This window comes from Myxine glutinosa, chromosome 1 (genome assembly GCF_964187855.1).
Source record: "Myxine glutinosa chromosome 1, kmMyxGlut1.1, whole genome shotgun sequence".
NCBI classification, from domain to species: Eukaryota; Metazoa; Chordata; class Myxini; order Myxiniformes; family Myxinidae; genus Myxine; species Myxine glutinosa.
In genome coordinates this window covers 299,093,655-299,106,876 of record NC_136261.1, presented here as the reverse complement: position 1 = coordinate 299,106,876, position 13,222 = coordinate 299,093,655, and the positions used below count along the sequence as shown (strand labels likewise).

At 42.0% G+C, this 13,222-nt stretch overlaps 1 protein-coding gene across 11 annotated transcripts in view; it reads left to right on the top strand.

Moving 5' to 3' along the window:
- The window catches only part of LOC137439290 (calcium-dependent secretion activator 1), a 539,275-nt gene that overhangs the window by 200,300 nt on the left and 325,753 nt on the right, over positions 1-13,222 (top strand). For all 11 annotated transcript variants that reach the window (XR_010986881.2, XR_010986892.2, XR_010986883.2 and 8 more), the window contains exon 3: positions 5,339-5,671. Coding sequence is in view for 6 of the 11 variants with exons in the window: in XM_068135050.2 (XP_067991151.1) it covers positions 5,339-5,671 (333 nt within the window). In the remaining 5 variants the exon portion in view is untranslated. The remainder of the gene's footprint in view (positions 1-5,338; positions 5,672-13,222) is intronic.

Sequence of the window (13,222 nt, the reverse complement as noted above, 5' to 3'; positions counted from 1 at the left end):
ATCCCAATGAAGGCTGGAGTGCCCCCAAGGTTGTGTGTGGGTCCCACTCTTGTTGCTCATCCTTACCATAATTCACGAACTGGTGTGTGTGTGTTTATCGCTCTACCGCCCCGACATTTCTCAGTCTATTACATCCAGACTTGCTACATAGAATCAGCATGACCCCAATTAGTGCTGGTGGTCTTGGGGGGGAGAGGAGGAGCATTCTGTGTATCGTGTAGCGCCACTCCTGGTGGGAGAGGGTATTACAAGTCCCCACCCTTTGCAGTACAGTATTCCTGTTCCCACGTTTTCCAGTGCAGTAAGGTGTTTTGAATTATTCAGCAAGAGGTATTTTGGAGATGTATTTTGAATTACGCATTTGAATAAGGATAATAACGCAACCCCATTGGCTGCTCCCATAGAGAGACTTCTCGTCAACACAAATGATGGTTGTGATGCACTGGAAAATCCTCTTTTCCTTTTTTGCATGATGACTATATTATGCCATACAGTTCCCCATGCCACTGGCAGGTGGACAGTAGCGCTGTAACACTCTGCTGAGCTGGAATTTATTAGATACTGTACTTGTCTGATAAAGGAATATGTCTCAATTCTAGCAAACCTCCATCTTTAACCCGTCACTTGTAAGGATCATCAAATGAGCCGACCTCTCTATTTTCATCATCTGTGACTGGAAGAGGTTCAGTCTCTTGAACTTATGGTCCTCCCCATCATCCATGACCTCTCTGGGGCTGACCAATCACAAAGTTGACTCCTCAAAGCCAGCTGCAGACCTTGTCCATATATCAGCGGAGTATTGTTCTCCCCTCAGTGCTCGTGCCCCAGCTTCACATCTGCATGAGAATCAGTGAAATTGAAAGCTCTCAATATTGGGATCTCCCACAAAGATGCCAAGCTTTTTACTGCCACACACAGACAGGTTGATGGTCTTTGTTCCCCAAACTCTCCCAAACCCCATAACACTTCTCCTGCTCTCGTTTCCTCCTTCTGCTCCTTCAGCCCTCCAACCCTCCCAAGTAACTCCAGAATGCACGTTTTCTTCCAGTAACCCCCTCTTGCATCAACTCTCAAAATCCAGGTTACTGCACACCTAACTCTTTTGTTCCTCGTCCCTCCCTCACCCCTTAAACCACATTCCTAAGGCTGTTCAATCTCCCCCTCAATGTCTCAAGCAGATGGTGGTACACCACAATCTCATGCCATCTTCCATCCCTACATCCATTAACCCTGCCTAATGTTAACGAACCCTCTTCTTGCAGGTTACTGTCTCTCCTCCCTTCCTCTCTCTCCTTTTGTGTTTTTGTTCACTCACCTGCTTATTGTGTCCAACTGTTACCAACTGTCAATTCCTTGCCACTTTACCTTCTGTCACCTTGCTCTTCCATGAGCAGATATATTACTGATGGCCCTGTGTCATTCCATCTTAAGAAAGGCTCCCTGAAACAGTTAAACAGGAGTAGAAATGTTTTCCTGATGCGAACGATTATGGTACTTGTTGCGCTTCTTTGGTTTGGGTGTGTAAGGTACTTGATAAATAACATACATTTAAGTAACAGTTAAAAAAAAAAAAATACATCACACCTTTGCTATCGTTTTTGTTGTTGTTCCTTTGGTTTATTGCTTCGTGTTTTGATTTTGGAATATATGTGGCTGTCCCTTTTGGGCCCAGATCCGAGTGGTCAAACCTCTGGGCCTGGTCCAATAAGTCTTGCGTGACAAATCAACCATAAGAAAACACGTTTTGCCAAAAGCAATTGAATGCCCTTGCACAGTGGAGTTGCTCGAATGTGCATCATGGATTTAATTTGCTCTGGTGAGGGGGGCTGCTGCTGTGCTGCTGCTGTGCTGCTGGTGGTGGTTGTGGTGGGTTTTGGGGTGCCCAGGGGTAGGGGTGTTGTGACTGAGAAATAATTGCACGATCGATGTTCTTTTCAAATCTCAAGATTTTCAATTTTGTTATTGCCCTTTAGTATTCCCATATAAACTGCGTATTGCATAATATGAATATAAAAATAATGATACAATATATCTTAATGATAAAATAATAACAAAATCGGAATAAGGACTTACGATTCTGGAAATGTAAAAAGAGCATGTTCTAAAATCAATTTCAACTTAAATAAAAAGTTAACACAGTTGTCTCGGCTCTTACAGAGAATGCAAACGTTGCATGATTTCCAATAGCCATCTTGCGATTTGATTGAGAGTAACTACATGGCGTGTTTTTATACCCGATACTCTCGAATTATAAGCAGGGAATCCTTCTTTCATGTTATCTAGAGTTGTATTTTATAGGCATTTTGCGTGAACTGGAACGCATGGACCAGATGGGCGAATTTGTAATGGTAATAATGTTGTTGGCATAAATAAATGGCTTCTCACTTGGTTAAGCGACTGCCCGGAAACAAAGCAAATCCTTTATATTGTTTGCAAATGAACTCGACGGTTAAGAGTTTTGTTGAAAGATATAAATTGGTGGCATTACCGTTGCTTTTGAACCTTCATCTATGAATCCAAATATGGGGTGTGAATTGGTGGTCACCAATTCATTTGTTGACCTAATACCGTCGTGTTATTGTTTTACAAAGTTCTTTTGAAATTCTAACCTTTCAATATGAACAGGCACTCTTGTATTATATCTCTCTACTTGTCTGTGAAGAACTTGCTGATCATTTCATGGACTTTTGAGGATGTTGAAAATGTATTTGGTAGATTGACTTTCTGTTTTTCCCTGCGTGGAAATTGCTCATAATTAAGGAAAAATCGCACTTGCAATTAACTTTGAGGGAGTGGAGTCACTTTTGAGCTTTCTAATCTGCGCTTGATTCCTTGTTAACTATATGCTGTACGATTATCGAGGACGCCTCTTCGTGGTGGTTGTACCCCACAATGCTGGTCGGGGGCCAAATCTTCCCCATTCTCCCCTGCTGCCCGGATTCGTCAGAGCAGCGCGGTTATGGTCAGTGCCAATCGGTCCCCATGGGCCGGCCCTTTCCCTCTTGTATCTGTCTCTAACTCTGTCGTGGCCCTGACTTCGGGAAGGCAGGGTGCACCATCCTGGATGTGGGGCATCTATGGGTCACTCCTGCGGAATCAATTGGCTGTCTCCATGCTGAGGGCTTGTTTGAAAGAACAGTGCCAGGCCGTACAACAACAATTGGTTAACGAGTTATCAAGTGACCACTATATTCGTCGTGTGTGTGTGTGTGTGTGTGTGTGTGTGTGTGTGTGTGTCCGTGTGTGTGTGTGTGTCCGTGTGTGTGTGTGTCCGTGTGTCCGTGTCCGCACTCTGCAGCATAACTGCATAACTGCGTAAAAATGCGATTTGAACTTGTCATTTTCAATGAACATGTACTCGGTCATGTGTGACAGCATTGATGCATGGAAGGCATCAATGGAAAGCTGAGGATCTCCTCTTAATTAGTAAACCACATGTAAATTGTCAAAATAAATAACCTTTGCATATTAACCCCTTGAATTCGGAATACCTTTTTTTTATACGCACTGTATTGTACGAACCTGATGGTACCATCATAGGAAATATATATTGGTTGTACAATTGATTACTATTGTTGTTGTACTGTTATTCTTGTGTGATCTTAATACAATATTTGTTTGTTGGTAACAATTGGTGTGGTTTCACCATTGATCTTTGACATACAGAATAACACATTTTTCTGCCGTGACTCCTCTTGGGGCTCGGAGGTACACCGTGACCCTGGGTTGGGGAGGAGCACGTAACAATATACAGTACATGGCTGTGAGTCCATCATTTGCTGGGGGCACAGCTGTGCTGCTTAGGCAGTGCCCCCTGCATGTTATGGCAGGAACTTGTAATTTGTTCATAGGGCCGGTGATAGCTCACCCACTCTTTACGAAGAACGCCGTGGGATATTTAACGTCCACCAATTAATGCTGGCAGACGGGATGCCCCACTTAACATCCATCCATGGGATGGCACACACATTTATGAATCACCCTGTCTGTGAAATACCAGGATGACAGTTTATAGCTGGGTCTGGATTCAAACTCAGCCTAGAGAGCTCAGAGGTGGCTGTGCATACCTCTATGTTATCCTGCTAGCTCATCATTGAGTATGTCCTGTTTCGAAGGGAATGCCAAGCGTGCTGCCCTATCTGCTGGAATTTTCTTGGGGATTTCAAAGACCCAATGGTACCTTTAGAAAGAGTAGGCCATTATGTATTGGTACCCTTCCAATTTTTTTCTGCCTTTAATCCAATCTACAGGATGCGCTGCATAGCTGCACCCTATAAATATGCAGGTTAGTGCGCGAGGTGCTGCGTACGTATGATTGAAACCAAAATTAAAGTGAGAATACGAAGATAGATGCTTATTGCATATGTGATATTTTACGGGTTTTCAGGCCCAATAAAACTCTCCACAGGCTATTCTTAAGAATCATCTTTTTCTGGTAGAAAAGAGTATGGGTGAGCGGAGTGGGTTTTGCAGTAGAAAGGGGTGACATTTGTAATGTTTCGGCAGAAAGCTAACGCGTTTGATTGAAGGTGAGATGTAGCAAATCGTTTAACGTTTTTTTTTTTATCGTCGAGAAAATCTTGTCATTAATATGTCTTAAAATGCAGTAATATGTAATGAAGCGTGGAACTCCTTCTCTCAACTCCAGGACAAATTGATTGCTCATAATTGATTGGCATTTCCATGTTGAGCGATTGCCTTTCACCCCTGTAATTTGCACTCAAGCCAATTTTTCCCATACTCAAACCAATATTCTGTCCTGAAAAGCTGTTTTTTAAATTAAACCTGCTTGTCAATTTTTTCTATTAACTTTCTAAGAACTTAACCCAATAATTGTATCCTGGATGTCTGCCCAATCATCGTTTATTTTATTTTCTCACTTTGTTGCAGGGGGGATTGGTGCTGCCCTTTTCATTGACCATATTGTTTGTGCCCATAGTAAGTTGCCCTGAGGGCACTAAAAGTCGACCAAAAAGTGCAAACTGTCCACGAAGACCAGGATATGTGGAACGGGCAGAAGCCCCCCCCCCCCCAAAGGTCATTAGTGAGCCTGCTGGTTTTCTGGTGAAAATACAATAGCAACGTCGTGAATGCCCCGAGATAAGTTCCGTTTCACAAGCATGGAGTATAAATCCTGAACAACGTTGCTCTTTTTGAGGTCGAATGCAGAATTGCTAGATGCTACTCCAATGTATTTACAATAGGCCATGACTGACCCTTTATGTTATTTCCATACAACTTGTCACTTATGTGTAACAACTGAGTGTGAAACTGTTTACTCACTCACAGCACGAGATAAGCAAATTTAATTATTTATATCTTTCTTCCAACACATCAGGTCTTCTTGAAGAGTGATCGTGTCAGCCACATGGTCCAGAGCGGTGGTTGTTCGGCTAATGACTTTCGCGAGGTCTTCAAGAAACATATTGAAAAGAGGGTGCGCAACCTACCAGAAATTGATGGACTCAGCAAGGAAACCGTTCTTAGCTCATGGATGGCTAAATTTGACACGATTTATCGTGGTGACGAGGACGCACGGAAGCTTCCAGGCCGAACACCAGCTGCCATAGCATCGGAGCTCATCTTGAGCAAGGAGCAACTATATGAGATGTTTCAGCAAATATTGGGCATCAAGAAGTTCGAACATCAGCTTTTCTACAATGCTTGCCAGGTGAGGCGACCATATTAAAGCTGATTGACTGTCAATATTTCTCTTAAATAATGTCACAGTATTAAGGATATATTGATTGTTTTCCAAAAATAAAAAAACCCACAGCTATATTGTAAAGCAAGAGTGTCTGTCTGTCCGTCTGTCCGTCCAAAAACTACTCCCTCAATTTTGGGGCTAGCCCCATCAAACATTCTGTGGAATGTTTTGGGGGTCACAGCGTGTGTCGTGAGGTAGATAGGATGGTTTCATAAGTTTCTCAAGAAAATTATGATTTTGAAATCCGATCGACACAGACCTGCTCCTGAATCAGGAAGTGAACAGATGACAGCACTTCACTGGTTTGATAATATCTCAATACAATCGTGATTTAACATTACACTTTGTTATATTAATACTACAGTATTAATTTATGATTGGAATGATGCTGTTTGGAATGAAAATATAGAGATACTAGCAATGGTACCCAACGACGGTAAGGCCAGGTCCCTCCTCCCACCCTTTTCTTCTGGACTCCCACCCCACCCTTTCTCCTTCCTCCTCCCACCCCACACCCCCTCCCTTTGGACTCCCACCCCTTCCCTCCGGACTCCCAGCCGCTCCCTCCGTCATCTCACCCCTTCCCGTCCTTCCGGACTCTCACACCACCCCTTCCCATCCCTCCCCCTCCTCCCATCCCAACCTCTCCCCTCCCTCCTATCCTCCCACAACACCCCTTCCCCTACCTCCCCTCCTCCCATTCCACCCACTCCCCTCCCACCATCCCCCTCCTCCCACACCACTCCATTCCCTGCCTCCTCCCATCCTACCCCTCCCTCTGGACTCTCATCCTTTTCCCATGAGGCTTGTGTGTTTATAAGTTGTGAATTGTCAGAAAATGACCCCTATTAAGGTGTATTGTGCTGAAAAATGTGATCCAATAAAGTTTCATCACAATTAACCTTGGGAGCTCAGAGTAGAAGGCAGCTATTACCAAGCAACTTTTAGAGCACTTGCAAAGTGGCTTAACCACTCAAGCAACCACTCCAATGAAACAGTTGATAAGGAATGGCTGATTGTGTGTTTGTAAGATATTGAGTTATAAGCGACACGTCACTGTGTCCAGCAGACAGATTTTCCTGGAAGGAAAAGTCCTTGTAGTGTCCTCATTTTTGGTGGGATTGGCCCCAAACCTGTGGTAGTAGTGCAGTTTTTTTCTGGAAGTCCTTGTAGTGTCAATCTTTTTTTTTTATCCCATGTATCCCAAACAGCCCTCTCCCTTCCACAGATCTCCCGATGTCCCTGTTCCTTACTGGTACTGTACTTCCCTCTCCCTCCCCTCTTATCTCCCGCTCCTTTTATTATATGTTCACATTTGTTAGCTCGTATATGAGCCTCGACTTAGTATACAAATATATATATATATATATAAATATATATACAGTCACATGAAAAAGTAAGTACACCCCATGTAAAGTTTTGACATTTTCAACATATTTCAACATACAGCTATTTGATCTTCATTTCAACAATATTGATAGATAAAGGTGATATAATATAACAAATATCATGAAACATTTACATTTTGTAGCCCATTGTATAATTTAAATAAACATAAATGCAAATTTCGCATGTGGAAAAAGTAAGTACTAATAAAAGTAAAAAGTAATAACTGGGAGATATATATGTTTTCATATATAACTGGGAGATAAGAGGAGGATATCTATATATATATATGTGTGTGTGTACAGCTCTGTGCAAAAGTTTGGGTTATTTTCACTTTTGTGGTGCTATTCCCCATTAAGCATTTGTGGAAAGTTAGAAGTGTTCAATATAGGTCGATATTGATTCAAATTTCTGTGAAAGTCAATTTTAAATCATAGTTACCTTCAAGTATGTATAATTAATTCGGAATTTCACGGAATTTTATTTTTGCTACACTAGTGCATATTATTACAGTGTAGTAGGATATCTCAAAAAGTTGTTGATGGATTGTTGATGGATTCAAAGATTCGAAACTTGCCTGGTATAAGACAAAACGGGCCTGGAAGACCAAGAAAAATCTCGCCATAGCAAGACAAGCACTTGACGTTCCTCAGATTATGGAAATCAAGTGGGTAGCTGACAAATGAAATGAGAGCAGACCTTAAACAGAACATTTCATCCAGCACTGTGAACAAAAGGCTATTTGCAGCAAAGAAACCACTGCTGACGCCACAGGATAAGGTGAAAAGATTGAAATTTTCAATGTAACACCAAGATTGGGCGACTGAACAATGTAATCGGGCACTCTGGTCTGATGAATCGAAGTTTGAACTTTTTGTATCATAGTGCCACCAGATCATGCACCAAAGACCTGGGACGTTACAACACGCAATGTTTTCAGCCTATTGTTAAACACGGGGGAGGCTTTGTGACTTGCAACACTCCTTCTATTTTGTCCGTCAGCCCTGCTGTTGCTGTTCCCCATCCCACTCTTCCTGCTGTTCTTTTCGTTCTCTTACATCCTGGTCCTTTCTGTACTCCAGCTCCTCCGCGAGCCTCAACACTGTGTACAAAAAAATGTTCCTTCTTGTGTTCCTGTTTTGGCCAACAATGTCCAAGGCTTATGTTTGAAGTTGTATATAAATTTCATGCTGGACAACACCATCAATATAAGAGATCGGCGTACTTAACAACTTAAATGACCATATACTGTATATAAATGAAAGAGAAATCAACACATTTGATAGGAATTTGAACCCGTGATCCCAACATCATGAGCCTCGGGTCAGAAGGGATTTGTTCATTTGGTGCATTTGAATTTTTTTTTTTTTCCCAAAAATATGGCATGCTTCATGATGCATCATCTACTTTGCATGATACTGGGATGACAGTTTGAGGTTGATTCTCATTCCCTAAATGTTGAAACACAGAGCAGGTATTTTGTCAGTAAATGGTGTTACCATGGTTACTTGCATTAAGTGTCTGTACGACATGTCTCCTTGCACTCACAGTAAACATTGTGCTGGAAACGTTTTTGTATTTTAAACCAGCACTGACTGTTCGATTAACAGATGTTATGGTAACAACTTCATACAATTTAACACATTCATGTTTAATTAGCCCGTCTCCTGCTGTGTTTTGTAAGTGTGTGTGTGTGTGTGTGTGTGTGTGTGTGTGTGTGTGTGTGTGTGTGTGTGTGTGTGTGTGTGTGTGTGTGTGTGTGTGTGTGTGTGTGTGTGTGTGTGTGTGTGTGTGTGTGTGTCCGAGCCATAACTTTTTTTTATTGTTTGAGCTATTGTCATCAAATTTACACCACAGCTTTATTATGATATGGATAAGGCAAATAAATAATTTGGCCAAAAGGTCAAAGGTCAGCATTACATAAAATCGTCAATTTTCATCCAATTGACCTGAAATAATTTTAAGAATTTGCATATTGGGTCACTAAATTGGTTCACAAATCAAAAGCTAGAAGTTGATAGATTTTTTTTTTTTTTAGATCTACTGGTCAAGTGGTCCACAAGTGATCCACAAGTCAAGGTCAAGGAACATAAAATTGCCAATTTTCACACAAAGTATTTGCATATTGGGTCACTAAATTGGTTCACCAATCAAAAGCTAGAAGCTGATTTTTTTTTTTTTAGATCTAAAACTCAAAAGGTCAAGGCTGCATGAAATCATCAATTTTCATGTTGTATTTTTTAAACTGTTTTTGTTATTTTGAGCATACGGAAGAAGATGAAGATGGCTGATGATGATGATGATGATGAAGACAAATGGATACGGATAGGCTTTGCATTTTCAGATGCTTTCTAGTTTATCCCTGTTTGCAACTTATTTTGGATGATTTTCCTCCTTTGTGCTTGAACTACAAAAGCACATAATAAATTTTTTACAATTACCTCCTGCACCAAAGCCTGACACCATGAAGTCACAGCAAATTAAGCAGCAGTTTGGATAGGTAGGCTTTTATCCCTGAGCATCCTGGGCTTCCTGATGGGAGTGCCAGCAGAACTTGTAGTGGAGGCAAATGTCAGGAAACCTGCCAATGTTCTCAGAGGCAGACCTCTTGCACCTTTCCTCTTTCAAAATGTTTGATATTAACGTGTGACGGCATGTTCCTTGAAGGTTGTATTTGGGTCTCTATTGTGTCTTTAACTGAGGATAATCTACATGTTACATGGGCTAACATGCTGAGATTTGGACTCTCTCTCTCTCTCTCTCTCTCTCTCTCTCTCTCTCTCTCTCTCTCTCTCTCTCTCTCTCTGTCTCTGTCTCTGTCTCTCTCTCTCTCTCTGTCTCTCTCTCTGTCTCTCTGTCTCACTGTCTCTCTTTTTCTCTCTCTGTGTATTAGCAAAAGTATTTTGACAGCACATCCAAACTTTAAATGAACACATTCATCCTGCATGTGCATATTTTTCCCCACACTGCAAAAGAGCCTATCATCATCCCATACTCTTTACAGAGCGTAGAGGCTGCTGAAGTAGTTCTGGATGGTTTTTCCATTGCCTTCCCAGCAGCCAGTCCAGGCAGAAATTGGAAAATTTGCTCGAATATCAGTGATTATTCTCCTACTCCTTGCAAAGGATACTGTGGGATCTTTAACATCTACTGATTAATGCTACTAGACAGACACCCAGTTGACGTCCATCCAATGTCTGGCGCACATATTTATGCCTTGCCCTGCCTGCAAAACACCAGGGTGAGAGTTTACAGCTGGGTCAAGATTCAAACCCAGGCTTAGACAGCTCGAAGATGAGTGTGCATACCTCTCAGCCATCCTTCTTGCCGATGTGCTTTTTAAAGCTTTCTTCTTACATTTTCCACAATACTGCACTACCAGCTTTGAAATAATACTTTGATGAGGACTACCAGCATGAAAACCCACCTCGTTGTATTGCTGTGTTTTCAGAATTCATTTTGAGATATCATTGTTAAAAATCTGGTAGTGGCCAGCCAAAAGCCTCAATACAAAACCAATTGGCCACTCTGTGATGTCTTGTATTGCCACCTGAGGCCTAGAGTGAACGCTTACAATCCTCCATTGAACTTGCAAAAAAATGTGGAATGTCACAACATTGTAACCAATATGTACCATCATTTCATAAAAAGTGTTAGTTAGCGACAGTGATGCCACATTAGGAATACAATAAATGGTTTTGAATTAATCATATGTCAGTACCTTTCCCTTCGGCAGGGATCAGTGGTTACACCACTTGCACTATTCCACATGTGCAGGCGAAAATTACAAGTTACCTCCCCAGATTAGCCCAACCATTTGATTCTATTATGATCAGACATACACACATACAGATAACTCCCTTATTTTAATATAGCTAGAAAAATCTGATCTTCCCGCTATGATGACCCACCTAGAGGGAACCACACCCTCGTGGGAGGGGGTGTGGGGGTTACGGGTTGTTGGTGGTATTTCCTTTGCACCCAAGACAGGACCCTTTGTACCTCCAGCATGTATGCAAAATTTTGTAGAGTTTGGCCCCGCCGTGTTTTCTTTCTATGATTTTCAGACGTACATGGAGAGAATTGCTTAGCTGTATTTTATATAGTTGGATTCTCTTTCTTTCTCCTTACATTTTTCTTGTTTCCTTTCTTTTAATTCCCTCCCTATTGCGTGATCAAATAATGTTCCAAATGGCAGTGAACGATTGAATAGTAAATTACCACTCTGACCTGTGGTTATAAGACTTCCGTGGATTTCGAAATGGTTTATTTAGTTTATGGCATTCAATCTTGCAACTCCAACTCCCCCAGGATCACACAAGTGGTGGCCGAACCTGGCAGTGCAACGCGTGGGAGGCGAAAGGTGGGAAAACGTCTCTTATACTTAAAATGGGTATATTGCAAAAATAAATACGGAGATAAAGGTTAGCAAGGTGCTATCAATAAAATGGACAAACTTAGTGGTCGACCGACACAGGTAGGACCGAGGGGGCATGCAAACCTATGTACAAGAAGAGAAATAACCCACTATGGCGCCAAAAATTATTACCAATACTCACACAACAATGGAGAAACAGCGAGGGCTTGAACAAGGCACGAGCTGGTTTCGGGTCCGGTATTATCCGTGCAAGCTAGTGCGGCCTAGGGCTGGTGGCTGGCAATGAGGAAATGTATGGTGATGAACAAAGCTGCCTCTTGAAAGGTCCGGTTCCGGACAACTGCGGTGCGCAGCGCAAATACAGCCTTCGTGAATATTGGGACCACCCTCATACACAGCGAGTCCCTCTTATTTGCCACCCACTCGTGTGGACAGCGACTTTCTTCAAGCCACACTGCCCTGTGAGGAGTGCTTTAAAAAAAAAAATTGTCCACTCAGCCAGGGCTTTACAGCCGACCTCGCCACCATGGCCTCTCGTGCGCCAGATAACAGTCCGTAATGTTGCCTTTAAAAGTGTGTAATGCTTTTCGATGCCTTCCTGCCCAAGTGCTCACCAGGCCTTGCTCAAAAACAGGAGGTTTTACACAAAGAACTTACTCTTGTACTGTCCTAAAGTTAACACACCGCCTCCTCGGTGCACGTTTTACAATGCAACTTAGCTCGATACACATAGCTATTGTGAAAGGAATCTATACTACGGGATCACACGGCCCATAATGTTTTCAACATTAGGCGCCCACGAGTCCGCAGCCACTGGGGGCCACCCACAAATAGGGGCCTCCCACATCAGCTTTCTTTAAAGTCCAGTTGTGCGACATAGACGTTTCCAATAACACTATCCTGCATGCCTACCAGCTCCCAATCACTTCACTGATGGGTTTAATCAAACACATCATGTTGCACTTCACAACCACATGGCATATCTATCTGTAAATCTCAATGAGGATGAAAAATGCAGTGAAACACACAAAAACCGGACCTTTAGTGGCAGAGTTGTTGTTGTTGTTGTTGTTGTTGTTGTTGGTTATGTGCTCCTTCCGTGTCCATCACGCTTTATGATAAAATCTTAAATGGTTCCTGCTGCCATACATTAAACATCTTCATTCAATTCAAAAAGATAGACGGACTTTTAAAATAGAACCCTGTATCTTTATGCTTAAACAGACATTGATTTTTTTCCCAAGTATAATCGATCATTTCTTCTTGTTTCCATACTTTTTCCAGTAACATCCCTACATCCTTTTTCATTTAAAAAAAACGTTTTTATTTCTTGTTAAATAGCTTTCCAACGAACTCAAAGTAAATGGAATGAAATTTACTATGAATTATTTATTCGATTTTACGTCATTTCCTCCATCTTGCGGAAGTACCTTTAGGATGCCAGCCAGCGTTATATTCTTTCTTAACACACTCGGCATTAGGCTCACATAAGCTATGCTGTACTACTGAGTTTGGCTGACACTGCAAAAAGGAAAGGATGCTAAATGTTACAGCGTGGCAATGGGCCTAGTGAAGGAAGTGGGGACTTTCAGATTCCTCATATGGCTAGGCATGTGGTACGATATACTTGTCCAGATCAACTAAGTCAGGAACGTATTGCAGTCAAAGACATGCAGTTGGATGTTGAATGAGACCTAATCCAGGCATGTCATGGTCACTTTTCTTACGAATCCAGGCACCTTTCTTACTTT